Source organism: Saccoglossus kowalevskii, chromosome 1 (assembly GCF_978046115.1).
Source record: "Saccoglossus kowalevskii chromosome 1, keSacKowa6.1, whole genome shotgun sequence".
Lineage (NCBI taxonomy): Eukaryota > Metazoa > Hemichordata > Enteropneusta > Harrimaniidae > Saccoglossus > Saccoglossus kowalevskii.
In genome coordinates, this window is record NC_140641.1 from 22,018,343 (window position 1) to 22,042,091 (window position 23,749).

General features: G+C 36.2%; 1 protein-coding gene across 3 annotated transcripts in view; it reads left to right on the forward strand.

The window, feature by feature from the left end:
- The window catches only part of LOC100368674 (myelin regulatory factor-like), a 50,174-nt gene extending 28,618 nt beyond the window's left edge, over positions 1-21,556 (forward strand). For all 3 annotated transcript variants that reach the window (XM_085499809.1, XM_085499808.1, XM_085499810.1), the window contains 17 exons: positions 388-583; positions 950-1,026; positions 1,808-2,009; positions 3,733-3,813; positions 4,388-4,507; positions 5,520-5,744; positions 6,316-6,479; positions 9,875-10,045; positions 10,283-10,342; positions 10,759-10,832; positions 11,316-11,492; positions 12,679-12,870; positions 13,043-13,127; positions 13,450-13,521; positions 14,257-14,371; positions 17,897-17,971; positions 19,255-21,556. In XM_085499809.1, the coding sequence (XP_085355935.1) occupies positions 388-583; positions 950-1,026; positions 1,808-2,009; positions 3,733-3,813; positions 4,388-4,507; positions 5,520-5,744; positions 6,316-6,479; positions 9,875-10,045; positions 10,283-10,342; positions 10,759-10,832; positions 11,316-11,492; positions 12,679-12,870; positions 13,043-13,127; positions 13,450-13,521; positions 14,257-14,371; positions 17,897-17,971; positions 19,255-19,359 (2,191 nt within the window). In that variant the 3' untranslated portion in view covers positions 19,360-21,556. The remainder of the gene's footprint in view (positions 1-387; positions 584-949; positions 1,027-1,807; positions 2,010-3,732; positions 3,814-4,387; positions 4,508-5,519; positions 5,745-6,315; positions 6,480-9,874; positions 10,046-10,282; positions 10,343-10,758; positions 10,833-11,315; positions 11,493-12,678; positions 12,871-13,042; positions 13,128-13,449; positions 13,522-14,256; positions 14,372-17,896; positions 17,972-19,254) is intronic.
- Positions 21,557-23,749: the final 2,193 nt, after the last annotated feature.

Below are 23,749 nucleotides of genomic sequence, written 5' to 3' on the forward strand. Positions count from 1 at the left end.
TTGCAAAATCAAGTTTCCAATAATAACACAGGGTCTTTCTTTGTATATAGTTATTGGATTCATATCTTGCTCTATTCTGGGTGAGTTTGTCCCATTCACAAATGAATAATGAATATGGTTGCATATAATTGCTCTATCACAGACAAACTGGTGTCTGTCAAATTCATGCTTCAAACATTTCTTTTTGTGAAATTCAACATCAAATAAATTTTGACCAAAATATTTTTCAAGAAACAATCAAATTGGGAATGGCACCTTTTGAAAAAAGCAGCGATAACAGTGAAAGAATGAAAAATGCCAGCAAAAACAATAAAAAAAATAATTTTTTTTTGTATTCAATGTGGCCAACTGATACTCTAACTGTACAAAAATTTCTATTATTTCTAGGCCAGCAACAACATACAAGACAGAAGCGGACAAAGGGTTCAATTTCTCAGTTCCTGATGATTCCTTTGTCTGTCAAAAGAAAAATCATTTCCAAGTAACATCCCATATTGGTTTGATCGGCAACCCAAAGTATATCAGAGTTGATGGAGAACTGAAACCCATTGATAGCTTCTATCTTCATCTTTTTGGTGTGAAGGTAAGATATTGTGGTGATTCACCGTCTTCGTGTGGCAACATTTGAAGATCATTCAGTGACTTCTATAAATAATTCATTTGCACGCTAGTTGGTGAATGCGATCACAGTCAGTTGATGACTCTCAATGTTGATACTCATGGTATCACACCTTTTCGGTTTTTTGATAATACTCTCTACATTTCATCCAGCTCTATGTACATATCAGATGATAACCTCATAGTCTTCCATCCTTCTAATTTAATTAGTAAATCAAAAAAAAGAAAAAGTAATCTCACATCAAATAAATAAATAAATAAATAAATAAATTAATTAATTAATTAATTAAAAAAATATATAAATTGTGTTCTGTTATTTTATTATGTTCAGGTTGAATCAACTGAGTCTGTTATCAAGGTGGAACAGTCACAATCCGACCGAAGTAAAAAGCCTTTCTATCCTGTCAAGTAAGTATACTGACACACTCAAGTATACATGGATCTTGTTATAAAAGTGGAGTAATTTATGAGTTGCAGTGTAAACAAATAAACAGTTGGTGGTCATGACCGATAACCTCAAGTACTGTGAAATCTGTATTGGAAGCCACGTTTTCTATTAAAAAGGTACCGTACAACAGAGGGATGCGGCTTCTATTAGAGCATCTACACGTGATGAATTTTTGCTTCTCAATTGTTCAAAAAGAATGGGTGCGACTTCTATTAGGGATGTGGTACTGTATGATCAATAGACCATTTTTCGATCACTGCGAGATCCTCCTTTTTGTCAACTTTTTCCACCTTTCAAAAAATTTCATTTTGATTAAGACCTACTGATTAAGACCTACTGCTAGTGGGAACTTTGCTATGACAACTTTGTTTAAAATGGAAAAAGAAATTATTCAAAAATTTGCAACAAAAATTGGGCAAAAAAAAAAGTTTGAAAGTCGAAGAAAATCTTATCTCTAATTGATGTAATCAGAACCCTTTCGTGTTGGTGAATATTTAAAAGTACAATTATGGGATAGATAATTTTGCATTTCATTCTGCATAAGTTATATACTGTATTTGCTCACTTAGTAGTTTACATGTATGCACTTACAGTCTAACAGAAAATACAGTATATGCAGTAGTATTGAAAGGCAGTGCATTTTAAATTATCCTCTAATTGTACACTTCCTCTGGGTAGTTATACTACATTCAGCCAACTTCCCTGTCATGTGAGACTCAACAAATTTGTATGTGATTTCAGGGTTGATTTACCACCAGACCAGGTCACGAAAGTTACAGTGGGTAGGTTACACTTCAGCGAAACGACGTCAAACAACATGAGAAAGAAAGGCAAACCTAACCCCGATCAGAGGTATTTTATGCTGGTGGTTGGTTTACATGCCCACTGCGGTAATGAAAATTACACAATAGCTTCATCATCATCTGAAAGGATAATTGTGAGGGTAAGTGGTGCATATAAGTAAATATTCTTTATGTTGAATGATTCTTAATCCTATCCTTGTGGGCGGAGCTACGTCATAGACGTTCCACGTTGCTAAGACGCGCATCACTGTACCATGCATTTCTATGGGCTCTGTGTGCGCTGCTGTGGAACGCCGGTCGCACTGATGAAAATTCGAGAAAACAACACAAACTCAACTTTGAAGTAATCCTGACCAACCAAATGTACATATGTTACACACCCAGGGCTAATCTTGTAACACTGTTCAGAGGAGTCTCAACAATCATCCCAAAGTACCGTTTTCTGCGAGTTTTTGGTCTTTGTTTTCGTCGCGATGGTTGCCAGGCGGTGAAAATGCCCGGATGTCCGCCCCGAGGATAGGTGTAATAAATGAAAAATTTTGAGTACAATTAGAGAAAATGAACGTTCACTGCTCTAATAGTTGTGTTTGTGAAAAGCTTCTTAGTCCAGGATAAGAGGTCAAAAGCGTTAACCTGCCTAAGAAATGGGAATGACTCATTTATAAAACCCAGTCTAGACTCTTTGCACAGGCTAACAAATATGCATGCATGCTTAGTTTAAGCTAAGAGACTGTGTACTACTTAATATTGTTCTGCGACCCTTTCTGAATTTGCTACAGTATTGTTTTTTTAACCATAAAACTAAGATATATACCTGCCTGGGTATACTGTACGGAGTAATCATAGTTAAAAGGTCTCAAGGTTTATGTATTCTTATCCAATTTGGGCATTTCTTAACCCAGACTGACTGCTGTTTCCTCTCATGCCTGAAGCAATTGGATCTAGCCCACATGCAAACATTAAGAATAACTTGAATTTAGCCTGAACATGACTAATAATGAATTGCTGAGTTTGAGTTATGGTAATCATGATATTTGCAGTGAACATTACCATTATTATCTGTTAAAACATTATGTGGAGAAAAACAAATCATCAAATGGTATTGTGTACATCACTGCAATACAACACTACTGCTATAAAAATGTCAACACTAAAAATGAAGAATATAAATAGTTGTAGACTGTTATTCACTCACTCTCGGCTTTATCACTCATTACAGCACTCATAAAAAAAAAAGCACTACCAACAATTGATATGTATATTATCAGAGGTACATTACTTGGGGTTTGTAACTACGGTGACATGATACCAAGATCCCGTCACAATCTCGCTCTCGCATAAGCGTTCCAACTCAGAAAAATGCGAATGCGCATGCCCGAGGTAACTAGGATACTGGGATGTCGAGGTGGATCAAAATATCTGCCCACGATATGACGGATTACGAGAACTATATTTTCTGTACTTTTTCAATGTATTACATTTTTCACTATGATAGCGACAAGAAAAGTTTTATTTTTTCATTACAAGCCTTGAACATTGTCATGTCAGAATGTCGTAGCCTCAGTCTCGCTATCTACGAGAAGAGACTTGAATGGGATCTTGACATGATGTCACCATACAGTACTATGAGAGTTGCAAACCCCAAGTAATGTACCTCTGGTATATATATATATATACACACACATGTATGTAGCTGTTAAGATTGTACTTTGATCATATACATGTATTGTGTGTGTGATAGTCAGCTTCTTTAACAGAAAGTTCACCCATTGGTCTGAAAATATAAATAAAACACAATGTGTATGTGTATGTATGTTTAGCTCAACATATTTCACACTTTTGTTTTTACTCAACTCACTTTAGGCATCAAATCCTGGACAGTTTGAAAATGACGTGGATATGATGTGGCAGAAAGGAATTACACCAGATTCGGTTTTCCATGTGGTACGTGGGATAGTTTCTATATTATTTCTTTTATTAGTAGTTTGGACATACTTTACATTTCACTTGAACTTTTATCAGTTTAATTTACATATAGAAAGTTGATTAAAAAGGCTGTGTACAATCAACTATTGATAATTTTTTCTACTGTACATAAACCAGAATTGCACTTACTGCACACTGGATGATTAAAATTTGACTTATTTTGACCACAGACATTTGTCATTTATGTAAAGTGCTTGCAATTCTAATAAAGCAGATACGGTAATGTCATAGCTTCAGTGACTGATTTAAGAAAAAAATCACTTGCTTTATTGTCCTCAAAATGTGATCATCTGCATTTGTTAGCGTAGATGGTTGTTAAATTTGAAAATAAGTGTGGTATGATTTCTTTAACACAAACTGTTAGAATGTTGCAATTATTTGATAAAATAAAAAAATTTATTAAAAAAATGAGATACTTTTAGTATGGAGTGAAATGAGGGCAGGCAACTTTGTACACATTATATGAGCTGTATTTGCTAAATGTTTTTATGACATAGTTAATTTTATTGTGTGTTCCACTTTATTACTTTAGGGTCGTGTTGGTATAAACACAGACCGACCAGAAGAATCTCTTGTCGTACATGGTGACATTAAAGTTACTGGACAAGTCCTACAGCCTTCTGATGAAAGAGTTAAAGAAAACATTGAAGATGTAAGACTATGAATCGTCGCTTAGACTAATTTTATCTGTTGTAAAATTGCCACTGTCAATAATTGGAAACTCACATCAGTACAACACAGTACTTTGATTGGTTATTAACAAACTTGACCTGTCAGGTCTGTTTTCCCACGAACCGTAATTTTTGTTTTGAGCAGGGTGCTTAACTAAGCGCCCACCCACTAAGTGTGGTATAAGATTACATTTGTTTTCATCCTGTGTAATTTCCCCGATTAAATATGAAGCAAAAACATTTCAAATTCAATTGAAACAAAGACAAATGTGGAGTGCTCACAACAGTTGTAATTAATTCTTACCTGAGGGGTAAATGGCTCTTCTCGTTGTTGTTGACTCCATGGTAAAGTTTTTCTTGTGGTTTATCTCCAGCCCTTCACAACAGACCTTTAAAAGCAATGTTAATTCCAAGATTAGATATAGAATTACATAATCTGAAATCCACTGACAATGGGAATCATCTTTATCCTTTGGGAAAAAACCAATATGACGACTGTAAAATACTTTATTTTCACTTTGAAATAATTTTTGCTTTTTTCACTGAAAGAATGATTCAGTGAAAATAAAATTCAGCGAATATTCCTTTTTTCTATATTTCACATTCAACTTGTCAAAAATCAGTGAAAATATATTCCATGCAAAAAATACCCAAAAATTATTTTCAGCGAAAATTAATTCCAGCAAAAATATTTTTTTTTACAGTATGCATCATGATATGATTGGATATGCACCTACAATAAACTTGTACTCAATGATTACTACAGTAACTGTAAAATACTTTATTTTCACTTTGAATTAATTCTCACTATTTTTGCTGAAGGGATGAATTAGCAAAAATAAAAACCAGTGAAAAAAACTTTTTCCTTTATTTTACATTCAGTGTAAATATCCTCCTTCAAAACAGCCTATTAAAATGTCTTTCCAGGAAAAGTATTTTACTGTACTTGCAACATAGCAGTGATCAGGTCTTCATTCTTCCATTTCTCATTAGGTTGATACCAAGGAGCAGCTCCGAAAGGTTGCTAAGTTACGACTAGTCAGTTACGACTATATCCCTGAATATATTGCCCATTCGGGTATGTCCGAGCAGAATAGTAAAACGACTGGAGTATTAGCGCAGGATTTGAGGGATGTTATGCCGGATGCTGTCAAAGAAAGTGGTGATGTAATACTGCCAAATGGACATAGAATAGATAAATTCCTTATAGTAAATAAGGTAAACAATTATTTTACTTGTCTGGTTTATGTTCAACCAAAATTGAATCCGATAACTACATCGGATTTTAATCAGATAGATAGTATAGTATAATAATTTGAATATAATTGTATGATTTCATAAGTCCTGCTGTACATTCAGGGTCTATGTTCTCCCATCCCTTGCACTTCAAGTCTACATGTTCTAGTGTGTAACCATGTACCTATGATATAACTGTATTCAGCATTGACATTTCTCTGCCAACTTTTGTTATAATTTGAGCAGGGCATTTAAGTAAATATATGTGCTCAAATTTACTTTTTTTACTATAACTTACTGTTTTTTGGAAATAATATGTCATGCCTTACTTGGAATTAAATTTTCCTAATAAGGTAGGATGCAAAAATCATAGGCAATTTAAATTTAAAGTGTCATAAACATTTTTTTGTCTGACACCTACATGTACATGTATGTACCAAATGTGGTTCTGTCTCTGATATTGGGTATCCTGGCAAAATTTGGGGTTTAAACAATTTTTGCATACCACAGATTTTTTTGCGCAAATATTGAAAGCATTTTTCATCGTATTCAGGATCGTATTTATATGGAGAATGTTGGTGCTGTCAAAGAACTTTGTAAGCTGACAGACAATCTAGAAAACAGAATTGATGAACTGGAGAAAATGAACCGCAAACTATCCAAGCTAAAGAGACTGGATAGTTTGAAATCAACGTCCAGTGGTGGGACAATTCCAAGGTAAGCCATCTCATTCCCAGGTTCATTCTCATTTTCATTTTAGTAAGATTTTTTTTCATTTTCGTTTTAGTAAGATTTTATTTTCATTTTAGTAGGATTTAATTTATATTTTTCGCCCAATATTTATCATCTTATTGAAAACCGTATTTGTCATTGTATGTTTTTCCTCAATTCTACACTAGCCACATTGGCAACAAGTTATTGGCGGATTTCTTTCCAATCTGTGCACATTTATTTTTGGAACTGAATGGTGAACTGTAGGTTATTTTCACTTGTTTTTGACAGTTGCCCAGTTCAGAAATACAATCAATCTGTCTTTGGTAGTAAAATCAATTCTATGCCAACAAGGAGACATTCTACCTTGATTGTAGTAAAACATCATTTGATCACTGAAATCCACACCTTTGAAATTTGCCAATAATCATCCTGTATCTAGGTGTAATTCCCCCACCCTAACCCGTTCTGATCAATGAGGTGCATTGTGAGGCACTATTTTGTTGAAATCCTTCATACTTAGTGGTAAACTAGGTGTCGTTTACCGGTAGCAATGGCATCTGTGTAATACAGGTGGTCAAATAGTAGTACAATAAGAATCCATCACCACATGCAGGGATCTACCCACGCTGGTCACTGGCAACCGACACTCAGAATTTTCGACCAGGACAAATGTGATACACACAAGATGTCAGCAACTTGACCATCTTTCTATTCTCCTTGATGGTTTTAACACAATGCAAAAATTTACACAGAACAAAACTTTAATGAAACAAAATCAAAATACACGTGTGACATTGGCCTAATGTATTTTTATTTTAATTTTGCCGGTTGACATTCATCGATGTTTTTGGTTTCATGACTCGTTCATAAAATTAAATTCAGAAGCTACTGTATGTTGAGTCAGTGATACAAAGATACTTATTTATCAATAGTGTGATTTACCAACATTTCATTAGAAAACAGATTAAATTCTTGTTTCCATTTTGGTCATAACAAACTGACAACATTCAATTGGTACTTTACTTTTACAGGCTGTCCTCGTTGTTTTTTCGTTTACTCCGTTGTAAACTTTTTCTTGTGGTTTATCAAACTTGGATATTATATTAACCAGTTTGGTATAACTGCCAAATTTGATTTTGGTATGTGTTCCGCAAATTAGATAAGTGTAGTATGAGTATGAATTCAAAAAATTGACAATCTAGTTTTCCCACTTTTGCCAAATCTGGGTAGTATGTTATTTTTAGTTCATGTTCGGACGCAGTCCGAAAACGGGGACTTATGTTTTGACCTCTGTGTGTCCGTGCGTGCGTGTGTTCATCCAAACCTGTATCTTGGAAATGCCTGGACCAATCACAATCAAACTTCACACATATCATACATGATATTACACATATGCACGTCAATTGGTTTCATGATCTGATTCAAGATAGCCGAATGGCGGCCATTTTTGTGCTAAAAATCATCAATATCAAGCATTTCTCGTCTGTTTACAGATGGATTTTGTTCAAACTTGGTATATACATTAGACATTATAGGACCTTGATGCACATCATTTTGTTTTACGATTCAAGCTGGCCAAATGGTGGCCATTTTTGTACTAAAAAATCCTAAAAATCAAGCATCTGGATCTTGGCGTTTATGGAAGGATTTTGTTCAAACTTCGAACATGCATTAGAGATTCTGGGCTCCTGATGCACGTCATTTTATTTTCAAATCGAATTCAAAATGGCTGACTGACGGCCATTTTTTAAAAATGAATGCACTTCTAGAGCCATATCTCTGATATGCTTTGACTGATTATATTCAAATTTTATATATTCGTTTTACATTATGTTATAGATATATAGATGTTTTAATTAATGATGTTCCAGAGCAATATTTCTCAATATGGACAAGTTCTCGTTTGACAATCAGATACAATCAATCATTTTAATGTTAAAAAATCATCATAATCAAACATCATCTTCTGGATCCATACTTCTGACATGTTTATGTTTCAACTATATTACTATAAACAAAACTATATATCTTGAATTTGTTAACTAACAAGGACTGTGCCATGCATGGATTGTTTTGTATCCATCCATCCATCCATCCATTATTAGTCCCCGTTCGGACGAAGTCCGAAAACGGGGACTTATAATTCGGTCTCCGTCCGTGCGTCCGTGCGTCTGTGCGTCTGTGCGTCCGGAGTCGTATCTCAGAATCCCTTGAACCGATTCCGTTCATTCTTGGCATGTGCCTAGTAGTTTATGTGGGACATATGCACATGCAGTGGTTTAGCGATTCGATTCAAAATGGCCGACTGGCAGCCATCTTGTTTTTTGAAAATGTTGTATTTTGGACATGCTTTTTCAGTTTTCATTCAAACTTGGTACATAGATTATACATGTTAGGATACATGTCCATGACTATTTATTTCACAATTGGATCAAAGATGGCCGACTGGCAGCCATCTTGTTTTTTGAAAATGTTGTATTTTGGACATGCTTTGTCAGTTTTCATTCAAATTTAGTACATAGATCATACATGTTAGGATACATGTTCCGACCGTCTGTGAGTTCCTGAGTCTGTCTGTCCGTGCGTCAGTCTGTCTAGAGTCATATTTCAGAATCCTGTGGACCGATTCCATTCATTCTTTGCATGTGCCTAGTACCTTATGTGGGACACATGCACCTGCAGTGGGTTAGCGATTTGAATCAAAATGGCCGACTGGCAGCCATCTTGTTTTTTGAAAATGTTGTATTTTGGACATGCTTTGTCATTTGTCATTCAAACTTGGTACATATATTATACATGTAAGGATACATGTCCATGGCGATTTATTTCGCAATTGGATCAAAGATGGTCGACTGGCAGGCATCTTGTTTTATTTTTATATGTGGTATCTTGGACGTGCTCTGTCAGTTTTCATTCAAGTTTGGCACATACATGTACTTTATACGTGTTACAATGCATGTCCATGACAATTTGTTTCAAAATCTGGTCAAGGATGGCGGATTGACAGCCATCTGACTTTTTGGCCTTACTACTATATTTCCACAGTTTATGTGTCATTTTCATTCGTATTTGGCACATACATCATACATATCAGTGTGTTTCATAATCAGATCAAAGATGGCCGAATAATGGCTGTTTTTTTTTTTTTTGGCCATATTACTACTACATGGAACACGAGTTTTGATGTAAATAACAATCTGTTGTATACGCCACTTGGAACTCAAGTTTCAAGGACACGCTCGCGACAACCCCTCCACTTTAATATGACGAGCACAAAGAGAACTTTCAAAAATTTAACGGGGACTGTGTCATTTTCAATGACTTGTTTGATCTAGATTCTCAATGAACAAGGTTGTAATATGTTTATTCAATTTTATGTATGTTTTTCTGTTTTGCAGTCGTAGTGGAAGCAAACGTGGGGGAAGTAATGTTCCAGGTTTTGGGCACAAGAAACAACGGACCTCATCTCAGCACCACCATGATCATGTACATCCCGAAGATATTGGGTGTTTATCTCAGAAGTTCATGCAAGGTGTAATTATGGCATTGATACTTATTATGTTGTTCTGGTAAGTTATCTTTGCCGTTTTGGGATTTTTTTTTTCATGCGAGTGTGAAATGTGAATTTAACTTTTCAACCAAAAAGTAGTGCCTCAAATGGTGAGAAATTGGCACAGTGAAGCACTTAAGTTGTAGCATGAAAAAATGTGGTGTTCTAAGGGTTAACCTACAAGTTCAAAGTTCATTCCCTTCCCTTCCTCACCTACCTGTACATTTAACATGTGTATGTCTTTTATTTTTGCCAGTGTGGCTGCCATGATAACTCTCTATGCCCTCGAAGCAACAAGTGGAGAAGAAACTTCTTCGTAAGTATTTGCAAATGTTTTCTGAGATTGAACTTTTATGAAGCATCAAAGCTGCAGTAGTTATTGTGTTTGTACAAAGCTGTCCACAACAATTCAAGTACATGTCTACAGACTTATAATTTTAAAGAATTTGTTTATGCATAGGGGATACTCTGATGTGAACAAGTTCTTGTTATAAAATGATGACTAATCATTTTCATGGAAACACAAAAAATGATGTCACACAAAGAATGACATTTGCACTGAAACCCAAATGGATGTTGTCAATATTCTTGTTTTTTCTAATTACAATCAACTACTTGCCAATGATTTTTGCTTTAATATTTCATCAGTTGTTAGACACATCAGAAAATACCAGTGAAATAACCTTGTCTATCATACATGCATTGTGAACTAATAATGTTATTTTATCACAGAGTTGTAACGACAGCCACATATACAACAAACTGGCCTTTCGGAAATCCACCATTCAAGACAAACTTGCCACCAGGTATGTGTTGCCATATCCTAAGTTTAAATCACCATAGCCACCATGCTGTGTCATGTTCAATATGGATTCCATGTGTTGTGTACATCGCATGTAAAATATATTTTTTGTGGCATGATGGTCATGAGGTCGTTTCGTAGACTATATTGTTTAGTAACATGTTCATCCAACACATTCAGGTGGTATTGTCTATTAGTCTCTGAATTCAAAGTAGGATATTACATTCTAAATTATCAATTTAAACCATAAACCTCTTCTCAAGGATGTACATGTATATTTCAACAGGACTTCAGCAGTGAGAGCATGTTATGTAGTTTATTGATACATGTATCTATATAACTTTCTATTGACAAGTAGATGTTGGTTTCATTTCCCACTCTGTGTGATACAAACTTCTCACCCGGACTGTTTTTCTTGAACAATGCAGTACTATTTCCTAGTATGTAAATTTGAATGTCATATCTTATCTCCTTTTTCCATTATTAGTGGTCGAGAACCATACTCCGACAATGATGATAACAACACCATGTACTGGAATTGGTTGTGCCACATATTGCTGTGAAATGCCTTCAATATCAAAGACATTTATTATCACAAGCTCTCCTTCAACTCTACCTCTTACTGAACCACATAACATTAATAATGTGGGTCAGTGGTCACCTGGTAAGTAGTACTTCTTTTTAGCTCCGCTGTCGACTTTGTCGAGCGGAGCTATCATATGAGTGATTGTCCGTCGTCTGTCGTCCGTGTCGATGTTTTACTTTTTCGACTTCTTCTTGAAAACTACAAGCCTGAATGCTTTGATACTTGGTGTATATGTACCTTTGGTAGACCTCTCTCAGATTTGTTCATTTCGTGATGATATCTTCAATTCTCTAATTTTGGTGAATATTTTGGTCATTTTTGGTAAAAAGTGATATTTTCGACTTCTTGTTAAAAACCGCAAGTCCAATTGCTTTGATATTACATATATAGGTACTACATGTGGACCTCTCTCAGATTTGTTTGTTTTGTGATGATATCTTCAATTCTCTATTTATTTTGGTGAATATTTTTGTAATTTTTGGTAAAAAGTGATATTTTCGACTTCTTGTTAAAAACTGTAAGTCCGATTGCTTTGATACTATTCATATTGTTCATTTTCTAATGATGTCTTCAGTTCTTTAATTGAAATGTGCATTGCGAACAGCGGAGCTATCTCAGCCGATAGGCTGCTTGTTTATGCAAAGCACACATTGGTAGTCTTTGCAGTTACCCTGTATGTCTCTTCCACCATTATCACAAGAACCCCTGGTCAGTTTTCAATGAAAATTCATACATAGATGCTCTGGGACATTGCGCTGGTCAGTTTTGGGTAAAAATATGTGCATATTAATGACCTGTTTTGCATAATTAGCCAATTTTCGGCCTCTCAACTGTTCGTCTCAGGCTGTTTTTACTTCAGGGTTATTGCAGGCTATAATTAACAAAAAGCCTCATTCTATTGAGAGGTGTACACCAGCCTCCCAAATCCTCTTCTGCATTGCACTTTTTAGGTCTTGTTTTTGGCCTGCCTGTAAGTGAAGTGAAGGTCACAGTAGAGGCAGCTTTGATGTGCCCGCCCCTACATATCAGGGAAAGCCATGTGTAGTTTAACTATGTTTTCTCAGGTCTTGAAAACATATTTAAAAGTCTTCTCCTGCATGTTGCAGTAACCTGTCTTTAGTATCTTCGCTTTTTTGTAAAACATCAATTGAATACAGTGATAATCACTACTTTCTGTAAACTCAAATTTCTAATCATCATTCTGTGAAACACTCATGATTTTGATATCTCCAATAAAATACATTTACTGATGTGTATCTTTCAGAGTTGAGTGTTAATCCAACCACCGTCTCAGTAGCAGATCAAATTTTTAATGATGGCCAGATTGTCATCGAAGGTGAAGAGTATATTAAAGATAATAAGAACGAAAATGAAGATGTCAATAACAGAGCCATAATTTATAAACCATCAGAAAACAATAACAGGAAGAAGCGCTCCGATTCCACAAACAAGCCAGGTGCAGTATAATTACTTGATGACAGTTCAAGACACATACAATGTATTTTTCATGTGTGGAATACATCGTCCAAAATATGATATTGACTACTAAACGAAATGAAACTTTCCTGGAATATATAAAATGACAATAATAATAAATACACATAGTTAACTATCTTCATCATTTTCAGAACCACCACTGGCGGTAACTAGTATTCGTATAATAGATGGGAATTATCTGATAAATGACAGCCATTGTGACTATTCACATTGTGGGTAAGTATAAATATAGCTTCTCATTCTATGTACTAAAGCAGGCTTCCGCTGCAATCTTATCTCAAGGGTCCACTGCTGGTGGTAGATAGTGGTAATTCATTAATGCAAAATTACAACAAAATTAAATATATTGACAAATGTATATACATGTATGTATGTATGTATGTAACTGGTGAGGTATGCAGTGAAGATGAATTGCAAGATGGTCACTAAATCAGAATATATACTAAAGTTACTAAATACAAATGAGTGATTCTGTAAAAAAACTGTTTTTTTTTTTGTTCTTTTACGAGTGCCTTTCTTTTTCTCTCTCCTCATCCAGCAATGGTAATTTTTCTTACACAATAAAAGTGCCTGCGTATTTCCCGTTAAAATGGACTGAGCTTGAACTCAAGTAAGTTTCTACACATATCAGATTTCAAATGTTTCAATATGTTATCAAATCAAAAATATGTTATATATATATCAAATCAACTGGAAAAAAATAACAACCATTGCTGAAGCTATTCACAAAATAAACTTACACAATGTGTTTCATAATTTGTCAGAGATTTTGATCAAGTCCTATAGTTAATAAGAAATTAGGTTTATTTGATCAAAGAAATTGTAGATGAATAGAGTGCAAAATGATTCACCAAAATTTGGATGGGAGACAAATTACATTCATAGGCTTGATGTATCATAACAACCAGTACATATGTATGGTGAGTCTTGCTGCACATAGCATCGAATATAAAATGGCTGCTCCTGTACCTTGGGGTCAATTGTTGTTAAAGGTTTGTGGTAACATTGAGGTACTGTTATCATATTTGCACTATTTGTAGTGCATGCACTATGACATGAGTTTATGGCCAAACTGTCATATTTTGATGATCTAGTATAGAAACTCATTCTATACTAGATCATCAAAATATGACAGTTTTGCATTTAATGCAGTTTGTTTGATTGCTGTATTCATTTGAGAGCAAGTCCAATATGTAACTGTTAATCGTGGAAAGCACTTTTTGGTGTACCTAGTGTGAATAAACTGCGTACCGGTAGTTTGCATGAAATAGGTAAAGTCCCCACACTTTGCTCATCTATGTTATTATTATGATACTGACCAGTGCAATTTTGATTTGTATTACAGTGTTAGTGGCAGTAGTTTGCTGTGGTTGTGTAAATATACACATTCTACTACTTGTCTGGATGCTGTGAATGAACCAGCTGAGGTACATGTTCCAGGCCATCAGACTTCCACCTGGGTACGTTGAATCTCATCAATAACGTTTGTTACGAGATCTTAGTAAAAATAGAATGTAATCATAGAATGTGGTACAGCATTTGAAATGGATAAAATGATGACAACATGTAATGAGTTCATACAAGTTTTCAGAAATTGCTGATTGTTTGCATTATGTTTGTAACTATCGGGGGGGGGGGGGCATCCAGACATTTTCACCACCTGGCAACCCGCGGCGGTGAAAACAAAGGCTCAAAACTCGCATAAAACAGTACTTTCGGATGGTTGTTGAGACTCCTCTGAACAGTGTAACAAGATTAGCCCTACGTGTGTAACATATGTGAATTTGATTGTTCGCGATTACTTTAAAGTTGAGTTTGTGTTGTTTTCTTGAATTTTCACCGGCTCGACCGGAGTTCCACAGCGGCGTGCACAGAGCCCATAGAAATGCATGGTGCAGTGGTGCGCGTCTTAGCAACGTGGAACGTCTTGGGACGTAGCTCCGCCCCCCGAGGATAGGTACAGTACAGTTCTCGCGGAAGCTTTGGCTTCACTTCAGCTTCACCTTCGCTTCAGCATCGCATCATTATGGCATTGTTACAGCTTCAGCATCGCTTCAATGTCGCGACATTAAAAAGTTAGAAGATTATCGCTTCGCTTCATTGTGGCCTCATTATGGCGACAATGTGGCATCAGCATCGCTTCATCAAACAAAGAAGTACTGTACTCATTTCCCCCAAACCTCTTGACCGCTTCCGCTTTTGACCGGTCAATTTCCGTTTTATTTTCGACCGTGCAAAAATTCGGACTACTAAAAATTTTCTGGTTTTCATAGATCACGGTTACTAGTTTAGTAACCGTGCATAGATGTTGAACAACGGTCAAAAGTTCAAATACATTTTGTTTTAACTATCTATAATTATATGCACGCAATCTGACCCTTTGACCTAGATTTGGCTGGGATTGAATATTTTACTTTAGACAACATTCCGACGTGACGCACTGCTACAAAATGTATTCAACAGAAGTACAACATGGTTGTCTGGGTTTCTTTTCCTGATTGTGTTGAGTTTACGATTTGTATAATTATTGTTGTTTCCCCCCAAGCAGAAAAGAAGCCGAAGGATCATGAAGCTAAATAGAATTCCCACGCATGGACGTGGACTGAGTGAAAGAAAATATTTCTAAGGCTAAAATAAAAATGACCTACTATTAACACCTCTTTGTGTATTTGTCAATTTTGAATATATTTGGTATGACCGTAAATACCTAGAAAAATCTCGTCTTTCGTTAATAATTTCATTTGTTTGAAATGTCTACCGACCGTAATTTGTTTCTCCAAACGGTCCCGACGTCCGTCATTCAACACAATCAGCATTTATTTATCGCATTTCATGGGGATCATGTCCCGTAATTTGCGGGCTGTACAACCAAATAATTAAACAAGTACTATTTATTGTATTTTTGTTTTACCTCGCGAAACTACAACAGAGCGTAGAGTTGTCGCGATTAAATAGTCGCCTTGAAATCGATGGAACTTCAACTACTAGTATCCATTTCTCACCTTGAAATAAAAAAATCGAAGAGCATCGGGGGATATATTATTAACCAGTCTTACGAATCGCTAGCTTTATTTTATTCGAATTCATAAAATTCACGAGTTTTCGACATTTGTTGGCAACTTCCGCGCTAAAATGGTTGAAAATGTGGGTGTGGTTTTCTCGCAAATTCCTGTTGATAATACGGACAAATATGGTTCTGTGACCCAGGTCGTGCTCAGATCAGGTGACTTTCAGCCAATCAATGATGTTGTAACAAAACATATTTAACGAAAATTGAAGGGTCGTCGTACCATCCAATCTCCATCGTCGATTCACAAAGTTTTTCTTGTGCTGTGACAGGCTTCGCAATTATTCACTGAAAAACATCGGTATATTTTGACAAACGGATGGGATTTTACCTCAGTTCAAAAAAAAAAAAAAAAAACAGGGCTGGGATACAAATCAGTTTTGCAAGTTGGGAAATAAGGTAAACCAGACTGGGGTCGACGATTTTCAGTATCGAAGGACTTCTGTGTGAATCATGATTTTCAAATTGTTCATCGGCTGGTCACCAAATATTTACGGCCACACTAAATGGACACGTTTTTTTCTGAAGCCCAATAAATTATTTCTGCATGTCAAGCGCTATTCGATTTTTTACAGGGCATGTGGCTCGTTTTCATTCGAAAATATGTTTGTGAGAATACTTTTAAAGTACGTATAGATCGAGCTCAGATCACTGATCGTGACTTAATTTTGAGAATTGGTTGTCAAATTTTACCAGACCGACGCCACCACAACCATCCAATCATATGTTGGAAATGTACGCACTTGTTTTGAAACTTTGTATCAAGATGACTGGTGACGACGTCGACGCACCTGGCGGCGTACGTGTGTATTGCATGTTTTAGTAGTCCGGGCATGGGGTCGGACTCGGCTAAAACTAAACGAAACACAGAAAAATACCACCAAAATGAGGAATCTGAATCTGCTCTTCTAGCAGCAAATAAAATGAGCGAAAAAAGGTAAATTTTATAACAAGAACAGTTTCACTTCGTATACAGCACATTGTGTTGTATCAGAACGACGATTGCATCGTGTGATTTGAATTTATCACGATTTTCCTTCCAGTCAATATGAAACTCGTCACCTTGCCGATTGTAATGTACTTCGAAAAGTTTTTGGTGCCCAATACTCGCAACACTAAAATAATTAAACAAGATATCTTTTTATAATGTCATTTTACTCTTGATCATATTATTTTATTCGCCTTGAATTTCAAATCGATTACATATCGAACTTCTGTACATGTTTTTGTCTACTGCCCTTCTGCGTGCAAATAATGAGGTCATACTCATGTCACAATAAGTTGAAGCTGATGCCATGTTGATGCCATGAGACTGCGAAGCTGAGGCCACGATGATGCCACAAAATAGCGAGGCGAACACAGCTTCAATTTTCAATGACGCGAAGCTGATGCCACAATGATGCGATGCTGAGGCGACAATGAAACCATGCGTAGGCGACAATGATGCCACAAAAGCCAAAGCTTCCGCGAGAACTGTACTGTAGTTTTCCTTATGCAGATGAAACATATACTCGCATGGAAACTGTTGAATGAACTTAGAGGGCAGTGGTCATCTTGTCGTATCATGTTTGATATGAATTCCATAGCCACATATGCATTGTGTGTAAAATACTTACTTAATTAGTTTGTTAACACCAAATTTGAGTATGCCTGATGCAACAACCTCTGTCCTTTTAACTCGACAATTGAAGAGTAGATTCTGCCCAGACCAACATACTTGTGCTATTAGGTTGAGATAATGAAGATACCAATTGGGCGTTTTTGCTGTTCTCAGTTCCTGTAAGGAACTCTGGTGTGCGTGGAGCAAATAGATAATTGACTTTCTGTCGTATGGGTCAATAAATTAGACAACAACCAAATTGTATTAAATCATGTCTTTGTGCAATTAAAACCAATTGACTCATTTTATCTCCTATAGTTTACAAATGTGTGGGATCTGCCAATTGGAATGTATTATGAAAGTACATATCAGTTTAGAGTTGTTTATGCAGATGTAAGTATAATCCAATTCCATATCTTGTATCATCAGAGGTACATTACTTGGGGTTTGCAACTCGCATAGTACTGTATGGTGACATCATGTCAAGATCCCATTCAAGTCTCTTCTCGTAGATAGCGAGACTGAGGCTACGACCTTCTGACATGACACATATCAATGTTCAAGGTTTGTAATGAAAAAATAAAACTTTTCTTGTCACTTTCATAGTGAAAAATGTAATACATCGAAAATGTACAGAAAATATAGTTCTCGTAATCCGTCATATCGTGGGCAGCTATTTTGATCCACCTGGACATCCCAGTATCCTAGTTACCTCAGGCATGCGCATTCGCATTTTTCTGAGTTGGAACGCTTATGCGAGAGCGAGATTGTGACGGGATCTTGGTATCATGTCACAGTAGTTACAAACCCCAAGTAATGTACCTCTGGTATCATATATTTTGGATGTTTATAGTGGTAATACTTGTGAGCCATATAGATGCTATGTAATTGTGATTGTGCTTACAAATGGCATATACACTTTGGTTGGAAAACAAGTTATGCTTCACATCCTCAATGTGCAAAACCACTGAACGTCTTTTTCCTGATATTTTGTATGCTGTAAACCACTTTAATTTTATGATACTGTGGAATACTTTATTTTCGCTGAAAAGGCTTTTTGGGCGTTTTGTATGGAATTTATTTTCACTGATTTTTGATGAGTTTAATGTGAAATATTGGAAATAAAGTATATTTGCTGGATTTTATTTTCGCAGAATCATCTCCCCAGCAAAAATAGCGAAAATTAATTCCAAGCGAAAATAAAGTATTCTACAGTAGACACATTTCACAAAATTCGTGAGTTTGTAAAAGTCTTGAAACCTTGTAGCATGCAATTCATTTGTGTATACAAAACAGAGTTGTCAGCAAATTTTTGTCTTCACAAATACCATCAAAAATTAAGCAACTTACAGTATCAGATGTTTGCCAAAAATTGCAGAATAGAAAAATGTTTATTAAGCTTTTGTAATCCAAGGACCCCAATTATGTCCCCTACAACAACAACAAAATTTTTCCCCCCAGAAAACTTTGGTAGCATACTTGAGGAACTATTTTGCGTTATTTTTTTTAATTACAATGCACAGTGTATGTTTATGTTAATTTACAATTCATCAACCCGCAACCACAATGGTTAATATAAAATATTTCAAACAGTCTATTGCAGTGTATTTTCTGCAGTACATGAAAAACCCATTTGGCATATTTGCATATTGTTACGTTATTTCATTTTATTTCAGTCGTCAACAAATTGTGAGACTCAAGACGGCAGCTACGTGGATTACCACATCAATTTTAAAAGAGACTTATCATTGTGTTCAACACACAGCAGCATGATGCCTTAGATGAATAAATGTGTCTTTGTATTTTGTGAACAATGCCTTTAAAGATAATATATTGGTGGCGGAACTCATGAGAATGTGGCAAAGAATAAACACAAGAAACATTATGTCACTCACCCTCATCAGCTGTGGATTAAGTAAAGCTGAATGTAATGGACATACCTATGTTGGAATGCATTATCCAAACATTTTGTTGTCCCTTTCTCCACCTGCATCAAGTACTTATGTATGTGAACCATGAACGCCCAGGACTAATCTTTGAAGATGTTTGCAGCAGTTGCAATGACTAATGTGACGTGGTCGTACCAAGGCAGACTGACATTACCTAAATAATAAAGTTATTATTAAAAAGATGTTTTTATTGATGTGCATCACCAGTACATTAAATATTTGTGTAATAGTTCCATACAGATTAAAAATGTATATAGTGAACATTTTTTTTATAAAGCAAAGCTACCTTAAACATTTGTATGATATTTCCCCTTCAGGATATAGTAGACTTTCAAGGAAATTTTACACAGTCGAGATATTTAACTAAAATAGTTATGTGAATGTTATTTTCCTCACAAGTGTTAATCACAGTAATATTAGGGCAACTCAGATTACATTGAATGACTCACAATCATTTTTCTGAATGGTCAAATTGTCTTCATCACTTGTGGTTAAGTATATATTACAACATGTTTTTTTTTTTGCATAAGGTATTAGTAAACTACTATAGCAACTTGAAGATGCAATATGGACGAAAACATGATATTTTTAGGACTTTTGTTTGATATTCTATAATGACAGTTATATTGGACTGTGAAATCTCCTAAACCAAACACTTTGGCACACATTTGTTTAAAGAAACAATTACATTTTTTAGTAAGCGTGTGTACTGACTGGTTTTGTACGTATAATAATTACTACACATGCATATTAGCGTTTTATTTTTTATCTAGCAAATACTATTATACGTCTTGCAAATGCCACATTTTAAAATCATAATCTGATTTGATTTTACAGTATGGAGTATCAAACAACAATATTAAAAATGCATGTTTTAAACTTGGTATTTTTAATTTCTATGAAAGTCTACTGCATCCTGGATGAACCATTTATGTTTTTAACTAAATACATTATATATTATAAATTGTCTTGATCCCTATTCTGTGATGTGTTTTTTGTTCTAATATTTGTAAACAAATCTTATATATAAATATTTTAAATTCCTTGAAAGATCATGTTATATGTTTTCTAATTTTTCTCACCTCGCTTAAAAAGTAAATAGTTTTTTTTTTCATTTTTGCTTGGTGTATTGTTGGCACAATTGTCTTAAATGTCCAAAAGCAGACTGGACAAGTCTTTGGAAAGCATTTGCATACTTGGGAATATTTGAATCAGTACTTTCATTCAATTTTATAAAAAATTAACAAATATTTTTAAAAATGTGGGGGGGGGGGGGTGTTTGTGGTAAAGTTCTGTGTTGATCAATATTTTGAGTATGTGCATTGTACTGAAGCTATCATTTATTGCCCTATATCTGTCTTATTTATTTCCTTTATTCACAAGATACAGTAGAACTGATGTTTAAGTGGAACAAAAATTCAATACAGAGTGAAACATTTTAATAGACATTGTACATTACAACGATAAACAAAACTATTAACTGATGTATTATAAAATTGAAATCTGTATTCCAAATTCAATACCCAGGAATTGTATTGAAATGACATTGTAATATCTTTATCCTCAAATCCACTGTAACACTTCTTTTGCACTCTGTCATAGTAAATGTAAGCTTAGTTCATGTAGTGTTTGATAGGAGTGTGGATATCATTATCGACAATATTATGTGCATATGCTATCAATTGATACTCTTAGGTTACATGTCCACACATAACATAATCTGGGACACTTTCATGTTCCCCATACATTCCAAGAATCAGACGAGATATCAGTGATGTGAGATGTTATACGTGAATACTATGTTATTTCTTTCACGCACACACACACACACACACACACAGAATGCCCCTCACTATTCCGATAGCCAGACGAACATGTGTTAAGTCATGAAGTATTTTAGCAAACATGTTAGTACAAGAGTTGTCATCTATTGTACAGATTTGTTTGTGCATGCTATTCAAATTAAAATGCCTTACAATGTATCTTATTTAATGTATTAAACGGGCATGCACGTGCTGTTCATTTTTGATTTGTTTTTCATGTAATGCGTTTTTCGTTGTGTTTAATTGTGCCAAAAAAGTCCTTGATTGATTTGTGATTGTGTCCATAACCATTTCAGTGGTTGCCAGAACTCATGACTGCTGTCCCCCTAAAAATTTCGGTGTTTGTTTTGCACCTAGACACACCGAATTTTTAGAAAGGTGCCGGATAGTAAAACAACAATGAGGAAATTTGCTTATTCATTTTACCCAGGTAACCCATGTTATGTTGAGAAAGAAAATTGAATTGATCTCAAGCATACAATCATCAAATATAGTGGAACTTTTGCTATGCAAACTTCCCATGGTTGAATATCGATTATAAATAAGAATACTGGTAGGTAAATAGTTGTTTCAATTTATATTTCGATGTCTGCTGTAATAAATGGTTTCTATACAAGTAATCACTTGTGTGAAAAGGATGAATGAAATGACAACATTGCTATCATTTAGGTCTGATCGGGAGCCATCCATAAATTGAAAACATTTTTTTAATTTGGCCCAATTTTGTATTTTTCAGTGTTTCAGATTCTATTTAAATTATTTAAATTTGGGTACAAAGGCATGATATATTTGGGTACATCTGCTATTTAGGATTTTGATATCAAACTGACTGATTGCAATAAAATCGCAAAATTCACTACGTTCAATTACCCACCATAGACTCCGGTCAGTCAAAATGACTATTTTGAACTGTAGGCATTAATCAGCGATTCTGCCGGTGACTGAGAGATAGAATCTAGGTCAGGGGAAGCCCCATGACCTCAAGATTCTTTTACCCCTTACGTCACGAACCCACGTGACCGAGGCCACATGGCAGTGCCATAGGTAGCCGTCAATCACTCTTAATTTTTCTCCGCCTTGTCGGGGAATGATTCTGAGTGGCTCTGCCTGGCTCTGTTGCTTTTCCTGTTCGGGGTTCTACCGTGGGTCGTCGCCGCAGCCGCAGCCGCGGCATCCGACATTCCAGCTGGTAGGATAAGTTTTTCTTGTCTTTTTACCCTCGTGTCGTTTTCTACTTTGTATGTTATGCTTTTCGACAACAAAGAAATTAAAACCCGGCGCCACTACGTAGCCACATTTTGGTTTCATGGCGGCATCTTTTACAACTGTAATTCGTTTCCCTCATGCATGTCGTCTTTTATTTACAATGTATTTAGCAATATATAGATGTAATGACAGCACCAGGGCTCGCTGCTGTTTTCTTTCCGGTCTCCTTGTGTTTCGAGTCGACCGTGCAGTGGTTATATTCAGAATTTACCAGCATAGAACCTGCATCTGAGATACTTTGTCGTAGCTGCGTGCGGGGTTTGGGGTTTTTGCGTGAAGGTGTGTGTTTTTTCACTGGTGTTCTGAGGCCTGAGATTTTCTTTCAGAGCCATCAAAATCGCTGAGACTGACCGCGTCACAGCAAGGTAAACAAATCGGTTAAGGTGAGTTACGTGTTTTGCATGAGTGAAAAGTCCTCACGCTCGGCTACCGGTACTTCGTGTACTGGGACGTCGAGTAAGAGGACCGACTGTGGAGGTACCAATATTTTTCTCGGTCTCCCCCTCTGATCGGAGGGCATCCTCACAGTCTGTTTTTTCAGGCAGTGGTTTACCTGATTTTACGGGCTGCAGCGAGGCTGTGCCCCTGGAGGCTTTCCTCCTATGGGGGCTGTTGCAGGTTCCTTTGTGGACCCTTCCTTGCACAGCGCCGGGTTTGCCTCCGAGTTGAGGGCTTTGGTCGAAGGACTGTCGGGACAATTGCATCCCTGGCAGGCCGGGTAGATCAGACATAGTCAGAGCGAGCTGTTTCCACTGTGTCCCCTCGGTGGGCAAGCAGGAAAAGACAGGAAAGCATGTTTGCATTCAAACACGTCTCTTCCGGGGAACCCCCGTTCCCAGCTGCGGCTCTCCCACTATTTTCGGGGGAGACCAAGGCTCAGGCTAATTGCACTGGGCCTCCTCTGGAGCCTCAGGCACTGAATGCCAATGGGGTGCTGGCAGCTAAGCCTCCGATCTCTGGCAGGGCTTTCAGGGCAGAGCACACATTGACCCCCTTACTTTCAGTCAGCTAGGGTTCATCGCGTGGTAATGGTAACAAATTTTTTCTTGTGTCTGGTCTCTGCTGTGGGTTTTGACTCCTTTCTTGCCGATCCACGGGCGTCCCCAGAGGGAACCGTCCCTGTCATGAGACGC